Here is a 20,910-nt window from a genome sequence, read left to right as displayed (position 1 = left end):
TGAAGTTTTGCATCCATAATCAAACGAAACGTAGAACTTCCTCTCCACCGCCCACACCTGTCCTAATGCCAAAAAAACTCTATATAACAGATTCTCGATTTCCTTTTCCCTTGTGCTGTATATCCGCCATCCGTTTTTGTGCTCCACCCGTAATGATCTCTTTAACAACAGGGCTTTAAACCCTCCCTTGTTACATGGTACCAGAAGTGCGCCGGATCAACGAACAACGAGAACAACTCTCCAAGTTAAATAGCTGTTCATCCCTGGACACAGCACTGTGCTTCTGTGTGTAGAGAAGGTTATCATAATCAGCAGCTTTTCGAAACCAATAATATGCCATTTGATATAAGCTGAGTTCTTCAAGGTTTTCGGGACGAGTCCTTACTGGTTTAATTATTTTATTAATATCTCTCGCATCTAAAACTAAACGTATTTCTCCATTTGGTTTAGTTACAGCTAAAAGAGGGCTGGAGTACTCGGAATTTGAAGTTTTTATAATACCCCAGTCTAACATCTTCTTGATTTCCTTCGTCACTGTTTCTCTTTTTGACCAAGGGACCGAGTATGTCATCTTATAAAACGTATTATGAGGATAGGTCTCAATGTGATATTCGAAGTTCTAAATTATGTCTGGCTTCTTATTAAATACAGGCAAATGCGATCTTAACACTTCACTTAACTCTGTCTGCTGTTGAATTGACAAGTATTCCGATTCCCTAACCTTTTCATCGATGCTTAACATCTCAGTGTCAAGATCGGTTAATTTGTCACGGTCGTCACCTACGTAATGCACAATACTCCTTGGAACATAATTTACAACCAAATGTTGACAATATTTTCCCAAAAATAGTCTCTTCTTTCTTAACATTATTCTTAATGGCTTGTCGTTAACAGTTAAGGTACAAACACCTTCCTTAACGTCTAGGATTGCACCATATTCACATAAAAAATTCATTCCCCAGATGCACGGTGTAATCATTTTAGACAATATCAAGAAATTACATTCCAAATTTGCTTCTTGTGGTTCTACTGCTACCCGCACTTGTTTGATTATCTTTTGCGCTTTAGCGCTAAAAGCTCCCGAAACGGTACATCCCGACATTTGTAAAGTGAATAGCTTTTGTTGCCTACTAACCATACTTAAACAATTACTCGTCATTACGCTGACCGTTGCACCTGTGTCAATCAGAATACTATAGAAATACTATTAATCTTAGCATCTACTATCGCCTGTGACCAAAAATCCTCTTTGGTGACTTCAGCCCCTGGTTCCTTCATTAACTCGTCTCTGCTGTCGGAGCCGTTATTATAATTAAGGACATTGACTAACCAGTGAAGTTTGCCTCCCTCCTCATAACCAGCCATCCGAGGAAGGCCTAAAATGATTGGCTTTCGTTTGACCGCCCGTCAGTTAGGTTCCTCGGTGGTTCGTGTATCTCAACTAAATGCACTTCATTCCCATTTTGTTGGTACACGTCATCTCCTCTTACATTCCTGTTATCAGGTAATGGTATAGGTCGTTTAGCATTACATGGACAACTGGCAGTATTGGGATTATCCCAATCCATATTAGTTATTTGACACGTTCCCCATCTAGATTTACTCGAAGGCTCCATCGAAGCACAGTTGTTTTGTCGGCCATCGCCACAACATTGGTGGTTTGGCGACTGCCGCCCTCCATACTTTATTTTCCTATTCACTGTTACTACATTTACTCGTTGAAAACTATTTTGTCCTTGCCCTTGGTTATTGTGTGGTGTAAAAGAACCTTTAGGACGATTATAATTTCCATTCCAATTCTGATTTTCTTTTTACCTACGATCGTTTTGTGCATTACAGTTTTTGAAGTTGCGGTCACAGTCATTAAAACTCTAATTATTATTAGACCTATTTTGATTCCATTGGTTGTTATTACCATTATTCCCACTATTATATTACTATGGTTGTTGTGCCATTGTCTGGCGTCTTCCATTAACATATCTATCGAGTCAATTACCGCTAAAAACTGTTCTACGTCATAATCCGGCGCATGAATAAGTTTTTCCCTTATACTGAAAGGCAGCCTGCCCTTCAATATACGGATTACCCCTCTACTTGAAATAGGTTCTGTCCAGTACCTAGTTTTATTTATGTAGCGTTCAAAACATTGCCTTAATGTTTCTTTTCTAGGGTTATAAAATGCGGGTTGGTAAACTTCTTTCCGTAAATGTTCTTGACGACCCAAGGACCAATATTTCGCCAAGAAAACCCTTTCAAATTCTGAACACGTATTACACGTTTCGCTAATTTCCGCGGCCCATAATGCAGCTTCTCCTGTATGTCTTAGACACGATAAATTGGATCTTATCACATTCTGAACAGCTGCGCGGAAATATTCTCTTAAATGAATTTATGAACACTTAATGTTGTTTTTTTCACTAGAGAATGTAGGAAATTGCCTACTCTTAAATATGCTGTGTTCCACCTTTAAAGAAGAAACACAACTACGTTGGACATACGGGTCATCCTCTACTTCCCAATGTGAGTTCAATTCCCACGGATCACTAGTAAAGGTGTTATACTGCATATACGGACGCTTTGTCTCGCAGTTCGATTTCCTTTTACTACCTATATGTTCATTTTCTGGTTTTGCTCTGATACTCGACCAAGCTGTTAATGACAATCCCAAACAACTTGATTATTAATATGATTAAATTCATCAATGAAGTTATATGTCAATTCTCAAATAGTTTACCTTGACCGATTGAATAATTATCGATCCTTTTAAACGTCTTTTGTTCAATTTCATTCAGGTGGTCCGTGATATTACTATAATTATCTGTTAATGAATTAACCCTTATGGATACCACATCGCATTGTTCCGATAAATTACTCAGACTTTCTTGCAATTTATCGATACAATCGATGATTTTAACATCCTGTTTTTTTTGTTTTTTTTTGTTTTGTTTAGTTAACCTGGATTCAACATCTTCAAATTTGCTATCTACTTCAACTTTTTGATCCTCAAATCTAGCTTCAACATCCTCTACCCAACTCTACTTCTGAAATTTTACTGTTTACGGTTGCCTGTAATATCGCCTGTTGTTCGGCTAATTAGGAAAACTTTGTATTAAACGATGCTTGCTGATCTGAGAATTTAATAGATTGCTGTTCGAGTACTTCAGAAAATTTATTATTGAAAAGTGCCTGCTGTTCCGAAAATTGCTCACTCATCATATTTAATTTTGATAACATAGTACTAAGTATGTCTACACCTCCAGAGATGTTCTGTGCGACATTCATTCTACATTCTCGATCGGTACCTTCTCTAACATCAGAATTATTGTCTAGTAATTCTACGACTTTATCCCTTGTTCTAATCCCCGATACACTTAGTATCGCTTCCTTCTCTTGTTCAGTAAACATGTCACCTCCTACTTTGACAATATTCCTATTACTTTTTTCCTGTTCTGGCAAATCACTAATCTCCTCTTCTGATTCAGGAATTCTCTTATCTACATCACGACGCAGTTTTAAACTTCTTTTAGGCGTCATGATAACTACTGAACACAACCACAATGAAACCTCAATTGGGACTACAGTACAAAATTTGTTCTAACATACTCAAATGATAACTTATTTTGTGGATTGCTTACTTTTCTCTGTCGTGATGGATTGTCGTGGCGTGGGTGTGGGCGTCGTTCTGCTTATAGCTCACTCGATGTCGTGGAGCGTTGTCTGCGTTGTGGAGGAGTCAGCCCCCCACATCGTCTCTGCAGTTGTCGTTGAGAAGAAACGTCGGACGGTGTGATGTCTGGCGTCGTTAAGTCCTGTAAACAACAATGTGTAGTTGTTGCTCACAACTAGCACTTCGTCCTTGCAACGGTCCGTCTAGCTTCGTCTTCTCGTTGAGGCGTCGACTGGCGTCATTAGGCGCTGCGTTGTCTCCCAGATGAGACGACAGCTGGCATCTTCGGGCCCCACGTTGTAGGCGCCAAAATGGTGTATGTGGCGCGTGTCCCCGGACTCCAACCGCGTGCTGATGTAGTCGACGCCGTAGAGCTGCCACTGCCACAGCTCTCGCGGCAGAGTGGAGACACGATGCGATATAACGTCAGTCCCCGTAGATTAAAGGGAGAAAAAACCTGAAAAACTTCCGAAATGGCGTTCCTCGCGTAGTCGTTGTATCTCCATTACAAGTCTGCAGCGTTTCCACTTATGCGAACTCATATAATTGATGCTTTTTATTATTAATATTGTACTGGTAATTGCCCAGATTTCCAGTAGTTATTAATTCTTCTCTCGTTCGCATAGCACACACCACTGACTGCGAGGAAATATTTTAGTTAACAGTTTTTTCTTACGCTGTTGTCTCGTTGCTATGGACTTGTTGTGCTGGTATGCAGTGAGATCCAGAGATACTCTTTCACTTAGCCTTTGTAAGATTTCGTCGTAATTCGAAAATATTTTAAAGTTCACTTCTCAACTAATGACGTGAATATTTGCACTTCAATGAAATAGTCTTTCATGAGTAGTCGTTGATTTAGTCATTTATCGACTATTTAATGATTTAGTCCACACCGGGTATTTAACTGGTAACGAACAGTTCATTGTTATTTGTCACTAAATACTTATAACTCCCGCACCACACACACACGGAATAGTTTAGTTAAGTCAGTCTGATTGAGTTATAGTTTCTTGGCAATTACCACAACTCAACACTCTACCGTAATTGTTTTATCTTCATGATGTCGTGTACTTGGGTCCTACTCAAGACTAATTGCGTGTGAATATTTTTCTAATAAAAGGTCAAACCTTTATTTGTAGAGCTTAAATCTACTGCACTAATCTGCCATATTAGAATCTAGAGATTAATGGTAATTCTGAGTAACTGTGTTCTACAGGTGGATTATTTTGTAGTCATCCCGTTGACCTTCTTATATTAGCTCTGAATATAATTGCTCGGTTTGTAACCATTCTTTCTCATATGATTACAATGAATATGATAATTCCTACAATAGAAATTGTAGATCCAATTCTTCATACTACAATTCATGATGTATATGCGTCTGGGTAGTCTGAATATCGTCATGGTATTCTTCTAACCCTAAGAAGTGTTGAGCGAAGAATGTTAAGTTTACTCCAATAAATATAATTGTAAACTGGATTTTTAATCATGTATTGTTTATAGTTAATCCTGTAAATAGTGAGTATCATTGAATAGCACCTCCTATAATTGTGAATACTGCTCCTATAGATAGAACATAGTGGAAGTGGGCTACTACGTAATATGTATCACGTAATACAATATCAAGTGATGGATTTGCTAATACTAATCTTGTTATTCCACCAATTGTGAATAGGAAACTAAATCCTAGAGCTCATAATAATGGTGGCTTAAGCTTGAATTTAGTTCCATATAGTGTAGCTAGTCATCTGAATACCTTAATTCCTATAGGTATGGCAATAATTATTGTTGCTGATGTGAAGTATGCTCGTGTGACAATATCCATTCCCACTGTAAATATATGATGTGCTCATACAATAAATCCTATTAATCCAATTGATAACATGGCGTAAATTATGCCTAATGTTCCAAATCATTCAATTTTTCCTCTTTCTTGACATACAATGTGCGAAATATTACCAAATCAGGGTAGAATTAGAATGTGAACTTCTGGGTGCCCAAAGAATCAGAATAGGTGTTGACATAGACTTGGATCTCCTCCTCCCACAGCGTCAAAGAATGATGTATTTAGTTTTCGGTCTGTTAGTAATATAGTAATAGCTCCTGCTAAAACTGGAAGTGAAAGAAGGAGAAGAAGGGCTGTAATAGCTACAGACCAAACAAGTAAAGGTGTTTGATCTAAAGTTATACTTCCTGATCGTATATTAATTGCTGTTGTAATGAAGTTCACTGCACCAAGAATTGATGATACACATGCTAAGTGAAGTGAAAAAATAGCTAGATCTACAGATGCACCCCCGTGTCCAATAGCTCCTGCTAGAGGGGGGTAAACTGTTCATCCTGTACCAGCACCGTTATCTACTATAGAAGATGTAAGAAGAAGGGTCAATGAAGGTGGTAGTAATCAAAAATTTACATTATTTATTCGTGGGAATGCTATATCTGGTATAAGTCAATTACCAAATCCACCAATTATAATAGGTATTACTATGAAGAAAATTATTACAAATGCGTGGGCTCTAATAATAACATTATAAATCTGGTCATCTCCAATTAGAGATCCTGGATGACCAAGTTCAGCACGAATAAGTATTCTTAATGATGTTCCTACTATTCCTGCTCATGCTCCAAATAGAAAGTATAAAGTACCAATGTCCTTATGGTTTGTTGAGAATAATCGTTTTTGCGGTAAGATGGCTGAATTTTAGGTGGTAGACTGCAAATCTACATATGAGATATTTTCTTTCTTACCATATTCTGGTCTTATATTCAATTATGATTCTAGACTGCAATTCTAGAGGTGTAAAGTTTTAACAAGGTCTAAAAGATTATTCTTTTAATTATAACTTTGAAGGTTATTAGTTTAATTAACTTAAGTCCTTAGTATAATGAGATTAAGGTTGATGTTGAAATCAATCCTATTGTTGCTATTATTACGGTTATTGGAAGAATAATTCTTGATTTTTGAGACTTTATAGATCATGAATTTTCTGCATATGACCGAATTAAGGCTGAGAATCTAATATGTATGTAATAATGAAGTGTGATTGTAGTTAATACGACTACAATAGTTATAACAGTTGTCATGTTGTTTGCTTTTAATGATTGTATTACAATTCATTTTGGTAGGAATCCAAGAAATGGTGGTAAACCACCTAGAGACAGGAGAGATAAAAATATTATGAATTTAATTTCAGTTTTTATGTTTCTGGCTGAATAAATCTGGTTTATAAAGAATAGATTTATTTGCCTGAATAGTAAAACCGTGATTAGTCTTAATAGTGAATAAATAATAAAGTATAGTTCTCAGATGTTTTCTCTGACTATTAGGGATCTAATTATTCACCCTAAATGTCTAATTGAAGAATATGCTAGAAGTTGTCATAGAGATGTTTTATTTAAGCCTCCTATTGCCCCAATAATGACACTTAAAATAATAATGGTTCAAATAAAGGTTCTTAGTTGAATACAATATGATAGTACTATTACTGGGGCAATTTTTTGTCATGTTATTAATGTTAGACAGTTATTTCATTCTGAAGCTTCTATTACTTCTGGAAATCAGAAATGAAATGGTGTAGCTCCAATCTTTAATGATATTCTAGATCTGATTCTTATTGAGGGGATGAATTCTGTTTCCCATCCTATTGGATACTTTATTTGAATCAACAAAAATGAAAATAATAGTATTGTTGATGCTATTGCTTGGACAATAAAATATTTAATTAATGATTCATTTATCATTATATTTTTATTTCTCGTTAGAAGTGGAATAAATGAAAGTAAGTTGATCTCAAGTCCTATTCAAACTCCAAATCAGGAATTTGATGAAATGGACAGGATCGTTCCTATCACTAATGTTGGTAGGAAGAGAAGTTTTGTAGAGTTGTTGGTCATTAAAAAGGAGAGGACTGATACCTCTTTAATGGGGTATGAATCCATTAGCTTGGTTAGCTTACCTTTTTACATTAAGGTGTATGATGCATGTTAGTTTTTGATACTAAAGGAGGTAGTTTAATTCTATCTTATGTAATTTGTTTAATGAAGGTAATTTTTATATACTTAATTTACCCAATCAAGGTAACCCTTTAATAAGGCACTTCATGTATTTAATATATAAATTAAAAACTTTTTTTTTTTTAAATTAGGTGTGTTCACTTCTCCTTAAGGTCCAACTAATTTAAAGTCAAGTCAAATGTTCACTAATTACGTTATTAGATTTCAATTAACCCATAGTGCACGGTTAAATGGGTCTATCTGTTCCTGGCTCAGTCCATAAAATCAGTTTCTTAAGCCGTGAATCCTGTCACATAAGAAACACTTCTAAACTCGGAAACAATCTCGTCACGATTCGCAATCTCAATAATTCAGATCAGAACTGCTCTCGTACGTCTGCACTGGATGAGTTCTAGCAAGCGGAAGAGCATTGTAGGCGCATTGAATTTCTTCGTTGCGCTTACAACTCTCTTTCATATAAAAGTTATCTCTGATGACATTACTTTGGACTTAACTTTTGAGATATTAATTTCACATTTGTCACGTGGATATTTGTCCATTGCTGAAATATGATGTTTCTTCTTTCTCTTTCGCTAACAAATATGCTCAGTGGTGTACAATGTAGATGTTGACAAAACTCTTCGGTCTTAGCTCATCGGCAAAGATGTCGTAACTGCCAAGATAACTTTCCCTACTTCATCTTCTTTCTTAATTGACTTTAAGGTGGTCATTGGGGCGTTGCAATGCCACACACTCCTAATAGTGTTAAGTCTGCACAGTGGCGACATTTATTTTTAAAATGACTGATTCATCGACTTATGAATGTGGACATGCTACAGACCTCCCTCTTCCAGATCGTACTGGCCTCCGTTCCCAGTCTGTAGTTTATGTAAGACCCAATGTTTAACACTCTTTCCTCGTGCACAAATTTTCCGAATTAGGTCCTGTTCAACGATATTCATTTTGCTTTGAAACCTTACATACAATGTCAGTCATGTGTGTGTCCCCCCTTTCTTCCCTGTGGCTTATAAGTTTTGAAAAGCTAACTGTAACTATTGGATTTCGTGTTGATAAAATTCAAAAGTATTTATCTCTAGTACATTATTAACGGTAACTGTTAGTTGCGCATTGCCAGTTTTGAAACAACAACATACTCAAAGTGTATGTTTGTGACTTTTCAGATCACGTGAGGCAGTTCTCTTGTGGCCACCTTTACTACAGGACATTCTACCTTGATGAGAAGAGACATTCGCTTTTTGTTGGAGCTATGTAAGTACAAATGCTCATTCACCTTTAACAGCTACGCTAACATACAGAAGAAGATAAGTAACAACTTTTAAGGATGTATCCCGTTTTAAGATGACAGCTATACCTTATGCTCAATTTAAATATTCTGTCAATAGTACAAGTTTATTTTACGAGTGAAGGTAATGCGTTAACTTTAGAGCCACTTAAGCCGATTGTCCCCATTCAGGCTAAAGCAGTTTCACAAAATACATCTATGCGCACAGTGAAACGATGCAGTAAACTATATCTGCCCCTCAGCATGCTATAACATCCAACAAAGTAGGTAAATATTAGAAATGAGTTAACGTAGAAGCTACTTCCTATTTTCCAACTCAAAATCAAATGTTCGCATTAAATTTAGTCCTGCGTCTCTTTGACTGCAATTTGATTAACCCTAACCTTTCCTATGATTTAACGGCGTCGAGTCATTTCTTTTAATGAACACTCTTGTAATATTCATATACCTAATCGCACGTCTTCAGTAATTTGTGTTAAAATTATACGCTTCACATCTACTCATTCCAACTTCTACTCGTTGTTACGCCACAGATTTAGTATCCTGTAGTTCCTCTATACCTCCACGTTCAATCTTCAAGTAGGGTCTTCATTTGTAGTATTAACAGCACTACATTTTATCCACTATCGGACGAAGTCATTTGTAATATCGCTTGGTAGCATTATATTTCAAATTCTGACCCTCTACAGCGGTGATTCTAATATGTTATACTACTGTTCAGGTAACGTGATTTAAAAGATCCACATTCCGCTAAACCCCATGTACTATTTCGTTATTGGACAACGTGTTAAAGAAATTAAACAAATAATTAGTGTTCAGGTGACTGGTGGATGCAGTGCACAGCGCGATTAAAAACATTTCGGGAAAATGAGAGCAGAATGTCTTTTCATCAAAAGTACTGATGAAAACTTTGCCAAGTACAGAAAAAAGGCAGGGAAGTAAGAAAAGGAAATTTTTTAAGTTAAAAAAGGGAAGAAATATTTAACAGAATGACAACAGAGAGAGAGAGGGAGAGAGGAACTATTCTAGAAAAAGAAGTGATATGAAGGTAATGAACGCAGTCATGATGTAAGTGTGGAGGTGATTTGACGAGAGACAGTAAATCGAGATTTTAAATGTGATTCTAATGATGGCTGTGGCCGAAACACTTTAACGCATATTTTTCTAGAAAACTACGTATTGATAATGACCAAGTCAGACAATTATATTGACTTCTCATAACGGTCATGGACTCTTATAATGATAATTTGACACTACAATGAAGAAATTTAACAGTATTGAGATGAATGATGGATTAGTGCACAATGCGATTATACACTGTTTCGATGACGTGAGAGGTGTGGTCTTGTCACCAGAAACATTAATTAAAATATTGCCAAGTACAGAAAGAAGACAACAGAGAAAAAGAAAAAAGTTATAAAAGTTTTAAAATGAAAAAAATAGATATGCAACAGAACGACGACACAGGGGGATAGTTTTTATTGAGAAATGACGTAATATGATTGTAAGTGAGAGAGCCATAAATATTTTAGAAGGAGATAATACCATTGGAGTTTAAGACAACCTCAAAGTTGGTATGACCCTCTAATTGGGACGAAGATTATTTAGTTTCCTCCCTCAGATGTCTGAAGCATAGTCGACGCTGATACATTTTGTTATAATACGGAAGAAAGAACAGGCACATAAGCTGTTACCATTCATTTGAGCTTCAGAGAAAGTACATCCAGACGACGATTAAATGTGAACTCACAACAGGATGTAATTCATTTCAGCTTCAGAGAAAGTAAATCTGGACAAGAAACAAATGTGAGCTCACAATAGAATATAATTATGACACCAACTTACTATCCATAAACCCAGAGGAAGTTTTCAGTAATACAATAAATGGAAATATGTGGAATCCAAAGGAATTACGAATGAGGTATAGAAACAGATAGATAATTTACAACGAATAGGAAACACAATTACGCTGCAATTGACAATCAAGAATGCAGCAAGCAATAAAAGTCAAATTGGCATGATGTTTACTACATTCTAGGATGTGGAAATGGTTAACATTCTAGAACTGCAGAAAAGCAGTTAGGTGTAACACAGGCTACATTTCGTAGGTGACGGTAGGTTACGTAGCAGGGTTCTTATTTAGAAATCTCACTGAAATACTGGCTGTTTAAGAGAAGTTCGCATTACGCCTCCTGCAAAAAGCAGGAAGTTCAACGAGAACGGGACAGAGAAGTTGCAGCATTAGAAAATTGTAGCGTAATGCAGGAAGATCTGCAGCGGATAGGCACTTGGTGCAGGGAGTGGCAACTGACCCTTAACATAGACAAATGTAATGTATAACGAATACATAGAAAGAAGGATCCTTTATTGTATGATTATATGATAGCGGAACAAACACTGGTAGCAGTTACTTCTGTAAAATATCTGGGAGTATGCGTGCGGAACGATTTGAAGTGGAATGATCATATAAAATTAATTGTTGGTAAGGCGGGTACCAGGTTGAGATTCATTGGGAGAGTGCTTAGAAAATGTAGCCCATCAACAAAGGAGGTGGCTTACAAAACACTCGTTCGACCTATACTTGAGTATTGCTCATCAGTGTGGGATCCGTACCAGATCGGTTTGACGGAGGAGATAGAGAAGATCCAAAGAAGAGCGGCGCGTTTCGTCACAGGGTTATTTGGTAACCGTGATAGCGTTACGGAGACGTTTAATAAACTCAAGTGGCAGACTCTGCAAGAGAGGCGCTCTGCATCGCGGTGTAGCTTGCTCGCCAGGTTTCGAGAGGGTGCGTTTCTGGATGAGGTATCGAATATATTGCTTCCCCCTACTTATACCTCCCGAGGAGATCACGAATGTATAATTAGAGAGATTAGAGCGCGCACGGAGGCTTTCAGACAGTCGTTCTTCCCGCGAACCATACGCGACTGGAACAGGAAAGGGAGGTAATGACAGTGGCACGTAAAGTGCCCTCCGCCACATACCGTTGGGTGGCTTGCGGAGTATAAACGTAGATGTAGATGTAGAATTCGACAGAGGACGCATCACGATATGTTGAGACCGAAGCTTATCATTCCTCGAAATTACTGGTCTCTTTGGTCAGCATTTCATGACTGTCGTGCGAATATGGAATCGATGAGTTGGAGGGGACTGTGCTTAACGCCATGCTGGCTCTCAAAGGCTCCATGAGACTAGCGCTTGAGAGAGCAGATGTATTGCTCGTGCAGTTGTGCATAATCGGGCAGCCGCAGTAGGCAAGAGCTTTATTTTATTTACACGGACAGTGCGATGATGACTTCCCTTGATGCAGATACAGAGACAGGCTCGCCTACTCAAGTGCACCCGACGTCAACAGTGAACACGGGAGTGACACCACGTCGTCTTTTCAAACGTAGTCTTATTCTGCGTACAGCATCATAATACTCGCACCCTCTTGGGGAGGCTCTAAGGAAACCGAACATTGCCAAAAGTCATTCATCATCGTCTTACATGCCCAGCATCTGATGATGTGGAGTGCCAGTGGATATGTTACACGACCATCTCTGGTTCTCATAGCCGATGATCTGGACAAATGTCGTTACATGTCTGACTGTTAAGACCCGTGATAGCACTTTTCCTTTAAAATTTCGAGCAAGGCCATATGTTGCCTGTGCTGTCCTACCGAACGTCGAGTCATAGGAAATTTACTGTGGGCAGAGCAACAGTACCTACCGTGGACGAGGTATGGTCATACCTTGGCGAGAGACAGGCACGCTACCATTCTCTGGCCAATACGATTGATAAAGTATGGACCAGAGCTGAAGCCTCATTCACCCATGCACCAGTATCTATCTTCCAAAAAAGTTCAATTCCTCTCCATGTCCATAGAACTGTTGCTGCCAGTGGTGACAGCTACGTGTACTGAATATCGCACCCTGTCCTCCCAAGAACCACCCACAATTTAATCATGTATTCATCCTAATACACTGTCAGTGCACAGTAAGTAATATTTCGTTACTTGCCTGTTTCGTCATGTTGCAGTTTCAATGGCCAATAGTGTAGCTGAGGAAAACTGTCATGCAGTCCTATGATAGGTTAAGCGCGAAACTCCACTTATTGACCGGTACCGGCGGAAAGAAGAACTGTCCGCAAATTCTATTCCAGTCTGTTGTGTATTACCTCATGCACATCGGTAAAGGAGAGTGGGGCCACAGAGTGCTGCGGCATCTTGTCGTTGTTGGAAAGCAGATATCATTAGCGGACAAGTTATCGCAGTAAACAGAAGATTTACTTAACTTATATTTCTCCAAGTATACGGAGACTTATTACAAACAGTGCAGCAAGAAATCGCGTCCAGCTCCCAATGTCAGCAAGAATGAGCATCTCCAAACTAAAGCACAAACGATGGTGTCAGATCCGCAACTAGGTGGTGTCAGCGTAGAGTCACACAATTAAGAGGCTCCAAGTTCGCGTGGGCTGAGTGGCTGCCCCCGTCTGTCCTTTATCACGGTGGCAGAAGGCGGTCTTGGTACCGAGCCACTGGAGGTGTGACACAACAGGCACGCACCGTTGGGTCTGGCTGATCCTGTGCGACTGCTATTGGCGTCTGATGTATACTTGCACTTCCACTGTCAACTGTAACATCCTTGAAGAACCTTCTATACATGATACCACACAGACAAGTTGTTATGAAATATTCTTTTGATCATGAATGTGCATACACATCCAGGATTAACTAATTTGGCTCCATTCTACATACATCCTACGCTGCATGCTTCCTTCAGTACAGCTGTTCTCGAGAGCTATCTGCAAAACTATTTTCATCGTCCTGTATACAGGATGTCACAAAAAGGTACCACCAAACTTTCAGGAAACATTCCTCACACACAAAGAAAGAAAATATGTTATGTGGGCATGTGTCCGGTAACGCTTACTTTCCACGTTAGAGCTCATTTTATCACTTCTCTTCAAATCACATTAATCGTGGAATGGAGACATATAGCAACAAAACGTACCAGCGTGACTTCAAACACTTTGTTACAGGAAATGTTCAAAATGTCCTCCGTTAGCGAGGATACATGCACCCACCCTCCGTTGCATGGAATCCCTGATGCGCTGATACAGCCCTGGAGAATGGCGTATTGTATCACAGCCGTCCACAATACGAGCACGAAGAGTCTCTACATTTGGTACCGGGGTTGCGTAGACAAGAGCTTTCAAATGCCCCCATAAATGAAAGTCAAGAGGGTTGAGGTCAGGAGAGCACGGAGGCCATGGAATTGGTCCGCCTCTACCAATCCGTCGGTCACCGAATCTGTTGCTGAGAAGCGTACGAACACTTCGACTGAAATGTGCAGGAGCTCCATCGCACATGAGCCACATGTTGTGTCGTACTTGTAAAGGCACATTTTCTAGCAGCGCAGGTAGAGTATCCCGTATGAAATCATGATAACGTGCTCCATTGAGCGTAGGTGGAAGAACATGGGGCCCAATCGAGACATCACCAATAATGCCTACCCAACGTTCACAGAAAATCTGTGTTGATGACGCGATTGCACAATTGCGTGCGGATTCTCGTCAGTCCACACATGTTGATTGGGAAAATTTACATTTTGATCACGTTGGAATGAAGCCTCATCCGTAAAGAGAACATTTGCACTCAAATGAGAATTGACACATTATTGGATGAACCATTCGCAGAAGTGTACCCGTGGAGGCCAATCAGCTGCTGCTAGTGCCTGCACACGCTGTACATGGTACGGTAACAACTGGTTCTCCCGTAGCACTCTCCGTACAGTGACGTGGTCAACGTTACCTTGTACAGCAGCAACTTCTCTGGCGCTGACATTAGGGTTATCGTCAACTGCACGAAGAATTGCCTCGTCCATTGCAGGTGTCCTCGTCGTTCTAGGTCTTCCCCAGTCGCGAGTCATAAGCTGGAATGTTCCGTGCTCCCTAAGACGCCGATCAATTGCTTCGAACGTCTTCCAGTCGGGACACCTTCGTTCTGGAAATCTGTCTCGGTACAAATGTACCGCGCCACGGCTATTGCCCCGTGCTAATCCATACATCAAATGGGCATCTGCCAACTCCGCATTTGTAAACATTGCACTGACTGCAAAACCACGTTCGTGATGAACACTGACCTGTTGATGCTACGTACTGATGTGCTTGATGCTAGTACTGTAGAGCAATGAGTCGCATGTCAACACAAGCACCGAAGTCAACATTACCTCCCTTCAATTGGGCCAACTGGCGGTGAATCGAGGAAGTACAGTACATAATGACGAAACTAAAATGAGCTCTAACATGGAAATTAAGGGTTTCCGGACACATATCCACATAACATCTTTTCTTTATTTGTGCGTGAGGAATGTTTCCTGAAAGTTTGGCCGTACCTTTTTGTAACACCCTGTATAACTCTCCGTTGTCTAACCTCTATTTCCTGAAATATTTATCTCTACAGTTGAATTTCTTCCTGGAAATCTAACCCAATGCATGTGCGCTGCTTGCCAAAGTTATTTAGGACATCTTCGTTTGAAACAAATTAGAACTGTGTGTTGTGTTGAGAACTGAATCCGGATATTTACTTTTCATTTGTGCGATTCGTATGTAACCATCTGTGTACACCTAGTGGGCACATTCAGAGCTTAAAATTGTCACTCACTCATTCACTCACAGACTCACTAATACATTAATCTCTTTTCCACGCTCGTATGGCGGAAAATAAGTTAGCTGGGAGTTTGGCTTACCCAGTGCCTCAGGGTTGAACCAGGAAGTAAAATTCTATCACTTATGGCAGAATACACGCTGTGTTGAGCATCTGTCAGCCACTCAGTGCCTTCTGCATCGCAGAAAGTCCTCTGTAAAGTGTGGAAAAAGTGGAGTAATACACAGGCAAATTTGTCATACCAGTTTGTCTGTAGGTTTTGCTATAGTTATTCGATTGGCGCAGAGAGTTCCACAAAGGACAGGTCATCGGTTCTATTCACCGTCTGGAATATATCTTTAGCCTGCCAGGACGTTTCACTTTAGCACTCAATCCGCTGCAGAGTGAAATATTCATTCCGGAAGCTTGTCTCTTCGGTTGTGGCTAAGTGATTTAGTGGAGATACCCTTTCTTCCAAGAATGATATACGCACAAGATTTGCGGGAGAAATTTAGTGAGGTTTCGGAAGTAGGAGAGAGATACTGGCAGAAGTGAAGGTGTCAGGATGGGAGGTGAGTCGTACTTGGATAGCTCAGTCAGTAAGGGCATTTCCAGCGAAAGGCTAATTCTTGTGTCGCATTCGCCGTCCGGCGCACTCTCCAATGAAGGATGAAAGACACATTCTCGGAGACAAAGTATTTCTGCCCCAAGCAGCCTGAGACCCCAACGCATAGCAAAGTAAGCAGAGAAAAAAATCAATGAATTCAGCAATAATAGTAACGCAAGAGCCTTGAATGAAATGATCCTATTACATTATTGGTCTAGAGACCTCGTGTCGGTTTGTTCGGCCGCATAGAGTAAATCTTCGATAGGAAGCCATTCCCTGACTTGTACGTCTTTGCGACGAATATGAGATAAATCATTAGAACAACACAAACACTCAGTCACCGAGCGAAGAAAATCTCTGACCCGACTTGGTGTCGAACCCATGACCCTTCCATTTAGAGGCAGCTATGCTAACAACTAGACTACAGAGTATGAACTGCGGATAACGAGAACATTGATAGTATCGTATACGCGTGGAAAAAACTACTTCTTTGGGAAATTTAACATAGAATGAGCGAAACAATTTTCCGTGTCCCGAAACATTATAGGTAATGACAATTCTTCATGTTTCATTAGTTTATACTATCCTAGACTCCACAAACAACTGAAAATAAATACTTGCTATTTCGCTCTTCATTAATTGTCTTCCAGGGAAAGTGTTTTCTCCAGAAACGCCAGAGACAACTACCCAAGTTCAATCCAAGACAGTACGAACGAAGCAATTCTTGAGTGAAATTTTGGAAGATATAATCAAATGAATTTACACATTTGCGGGATGATGTAACATCAATTCATAGCGCAATGAAAATGGCTTATAATTCTGTTACAGTCTTCCCGACGTCGTTTTTAGTACGGAATTAAAACAAGGTAAGCGCAAAATGTTAGGTTGTAGTTATTCACCACAGTTTCCGGCGGGGTATAACGAGTTGCACTAAGCGTAAGCTGCCGTGGTGGACGAGTCCAGTAAATCATCTGGTTCTTAAACTTTGATAACGGCGCAGTATTTCCCGCAGGCCTTGAGCAGTTAAAGTGGAAAATATTGTTTTAATTACAACGTAACTATAATTTCGAGATACTTCTGCACCTTCTCGGCCTCCATAAACAATATTAGAGCACAGCAGCCTTGTAATAGAGTCTAGACGCCGGGTAAATTGCGTTCTGCGCGGAGGTAAATTGTTTTAAGGCCATTTAAATTCCTGCTTCCCTTTATTAAGGCAGTAACTAAACGGGCCTAACGGTCTAGAAGCTGTACTTGCCGAATTATCCCGTTATAACTGAGGAAATAATGAACAAGGAAGTTGCGAGATAATGGTTTCCACTTTCATCACTTCACAACCGATCTAATGATATCCAGAGTGATTTTGCGTATGGTCTTAAACTTTTATATTATCTTTTCTGTTTTCTCTTGAGTGCTGAGTCTGGAACAAATTTTTGAGGCCGAAGAAAATAAAATAAAAGAAAACAAAAGAAAAGAAAAGAAAGGAAAAGAAAAGAAAAGGAAAGATAAAGGACAGTGATCTTATTCGAGATGCTGTGATAATGACCTATCATATTTTCTTCTCTATGAAACTGATTTCGGCGACAAGCTATGCATCATTTAACTGCGCAGTAAGGGGGAAATCATTTCATTCTGTGACAAGCATGTTATATCCTACACGCAGTTTCTTAAACCATCGATCATATCCAAATGCTTCATAATAAAGGTGGAGAAATATAGAGTATTGGAACTGCCGGTTTTATAATAATTGGCCAAAAGCTGTTTTACGTGAGTAGATGCGTATGGGGGTATTTTAGTCATATCTGGGACCACTGTAATCATCTTCAATCAGTGGAGTATATTTTCTCTTCTTGTTTACGATTTTATGAAGTTCTGTGTGTTCTGCATGTGACTCTTTGAGAGAATTTTCTTGTTTATCTTATAATTATGTGGGACTGATACTGGGTATCCGGACTTTATCAGTGATCAGTCTTCAGCTGAGCAAGATAGATCAAAGTTTTTACGCAAGAGCACATCATTCATCCAAATCACTCTTGTAGAATGAAATGAAAGTGATGATATGGTTCCATGAAGACATAATTTGAAGCAAATAACGACTTAACTCTGAATTCAGATTGGGTATTACTCACTCACACCTTTTTAAAATTTCGCTTACAGTTTTGAACAGATGACTTAATTAATTGCTCCAGTTCAAACAGAATCCAATGCCAATTAGAATCGCTAATGACCATTTTATAGCCTTTATTTACTAAAATCTGTAAGTGGAAAATGTACATTGGCTGAACCATGATGAAATGAAATAACATACAATACTTTTCCACCGTGAATATACATTGGACAATGTTTCATTACGAAAACTAAGAATGAAATGTGTAATATATCCGTCCATTACGAGTGCAGGTGTAAAACAAAAATTGCTGTAATTATCCGCTTTTTCGTATTCAAAACTAGACCAATAACTGGCTACCAGTATTGGACAGTTATTTTATTAATTAGCAACACCGTATGCCGCAACATACTTGTATTTAGCTGAGGCCTTTTTCAGGACATTGACTTCTCAGTACATTTGCTCCTAAATGGTTTTTGCTGCTTAGAATAAAATACAGTTTCAGATGAACTGTGATCGATATAATTAAAATAGAATACGTAAATAAAAGGGTACGATCGTTAATTACAGTTTACAGTGACATATTAAGGTGCGAAGTTATAGAACAGTCGTCTATCTAACACAAAGACAGGATAATCATCTTGATGTTGAAGCTCTTTTGTCTGTGTTTGCTTTAACAGTAACATGTGTTTTGGAGTAGGGTCCGGCTTTATCAAAACAAATGGAATGTTCTTCACTGTTTAAATACATATAGATATTAGTTTCTAAATCGTAATTATAGGTTTTCGAAGAGCACGTAAAATTATGTATTCATACCTTATTACCGCATGGTATGGTTTTCCTGCTGTATTACGTTTTTACGGTGACTGTTTTTCTTTAATGTTTGTCACCTGCAACTATATTCAACTTAATTTAAGCAAAACATTTACGTAAAAATTATGATTTCTAAACTGTTATGGCTGTGCCTGAGATTAATAAGGTCGTGTGTGTGCGTGTGTGTGTGCGCGCGTCTGTTTGTGTGTGTGTATCTGTTTACATTATGTTTCAATTATGGTTTCTTTTTTCGTCATCTTCTTCGCTGTCAAGATCTATGTATTGAGTTGTTACTGTCACTGTCACTATTTACCAGCTGTAATAACAAGATGGCGTACAGTGGGACAGGGGAAGGTGCGATAACAAGATGACAGACAGTGGAAATGTCACTGGCGGTTTTTTGAATTTCTCAAAGAGGTGTGTGTGTGTGTGTGTGTGTGTGTGTGTGTGTGTGTGAGTGTGTGAGTGTATGCGTAAAAAAAGAAAGAGGAGAGAGATATAGAGAGAGGGAGAAAGAGAGAGAGAGAGAGAGAGAGAGAGAGAGAGAGAGAGAGAGGGAGAGGGAGAGGGACAGGAAGAGGGAAGGAGAGAGTAAGTTTGAGGATTTATCATTATCATTATAATTATATTTATTTATTTTTAGTTTTATGTGTGTGTGTGTATGTATGTAAGTGTCTGTGTGTATGTGTGTGTGGGGGGGGGGGGGGGGGGGATTTCTATAGGTCGATATTATCTCATAATTCTTTGAGTGCAGATAACAGAGTTCCATTGCAGAGAGCTGTGTATTCATTTATTGATTGATTGCTTTCCTTTAACTATGGCTTTTTGTATTTGATAATTTTCTTCAATTATTAGTTTTTGTGTGTGTGGGGGGGGGGGGGGTGGGGAGGGCTGTTGCAGCATTCGAGAATTTTCAAATCAGTGTTGATATCTGTTGGGCTATGTTTATTGTCCATAAGGTTCCAGCTGTTCCTTTTTAATGCTCTTCTGTGTTCTGTGTATCTGGTATTAAAGCTTTTGCTTGTCTGTCCTACATACACTGATATGGAGTCCTGACACGTTAGTTTGTAAATACCAGATGTGTTGTGATTGTCTGTGCTTGTGTTGGTTGTCCTTAGTTTCCTCTGTGGTGAGTTGTCTGTTCTGTAGGCTATTTTTACCCCTTGTTTTTGAGTATGTTGCCTACTCTGGGGGCTGCTTTGTCGTTGTAGGTGAGAATGAACCACTTGTTTGTTGTTGTGGGTGTTTCTTGTTCAGGTGTGTTCGTTTGTGTGTTCTGTGTGTTTGTAAGTTGGTGAAATGGCTTTTTCGTGTTGGGTGCCTTTTTTAATTTTCTGGTTCGCTATAGATAAATTGAACCACAAAATTTCAACTTTCTTTTGATTTACTGGGATGAATGAATAATGAATGACTTAATAACTATGTTTACTGAAGTGAACACCGATAATGCACTGTTTCTTTGTCCGCGGATATCACAGTTATTACCGTAATGTGACAAATATTCCAAAATCTTTGGGAATATCCTTTGGTTACATGGGTATGAGAGTCACAAACCTTATGAGCTACAGGCATCTATGATTAACATGATAGAATAAGCCGCAGAATGCAAAGAAACAGTATTCCTCAGCTAACAGTTACATTGTAGTTGTACGGAAAGAACCAAAGTGTCAATATTTCACATTTCTCAGAAGAGTTATGCATATCGTTGCCATCGCGTCAGGAAACTAATGACTGGTTATCTATTGATTCGTTTCATTGCGGAAGTTATGGAGGTTCTCAAGCACCCGTCGTA

The 20,910-nt window shown here is 39.0% G+C and overlaps 1 protein-coding gene across 1 annotated transcript in view; it reads left to right on the top strand.

The window, feature by feature from the left end:
* Positions 1 to 20,910, top strand: part of LOC124622807 (semaphorin-2A-like) — a 447,972-nt gene that overhangs the window by 196,649 nt on the left and 230,413 nt on the right. The window contains exon 2 of the mRNA XM_047148597.1: positions 8,845 to 8,932. Within this exon, the coding sequence (XP_047004553.1) occupies positions 8,845 to 8,932 (88 nt within the window). The remainder of the gene's footprint in view (positions 1 to 8,844; positions 8,933 to 20,910) is intronic.

The sequence above is a fragment of the Schistocerca americana genome, chromosome 7, assembly GCF_021461395.2.
Source record: "Schistocerca americana isolate TAMUIC-IGC-003095 chromosome 7, iqSchAmer2.1, whole genome shotgun sequence".
NCBI classification, from domain to species: Eukaryota; Metazoa; Arthropoda; class Insecta; order Orthoptera; family Acrididae; genus Schistocerca; species Schistocerca americana.
This window is presented reverse-complemented; position numbering and strand designations above follow the sequence as displayed.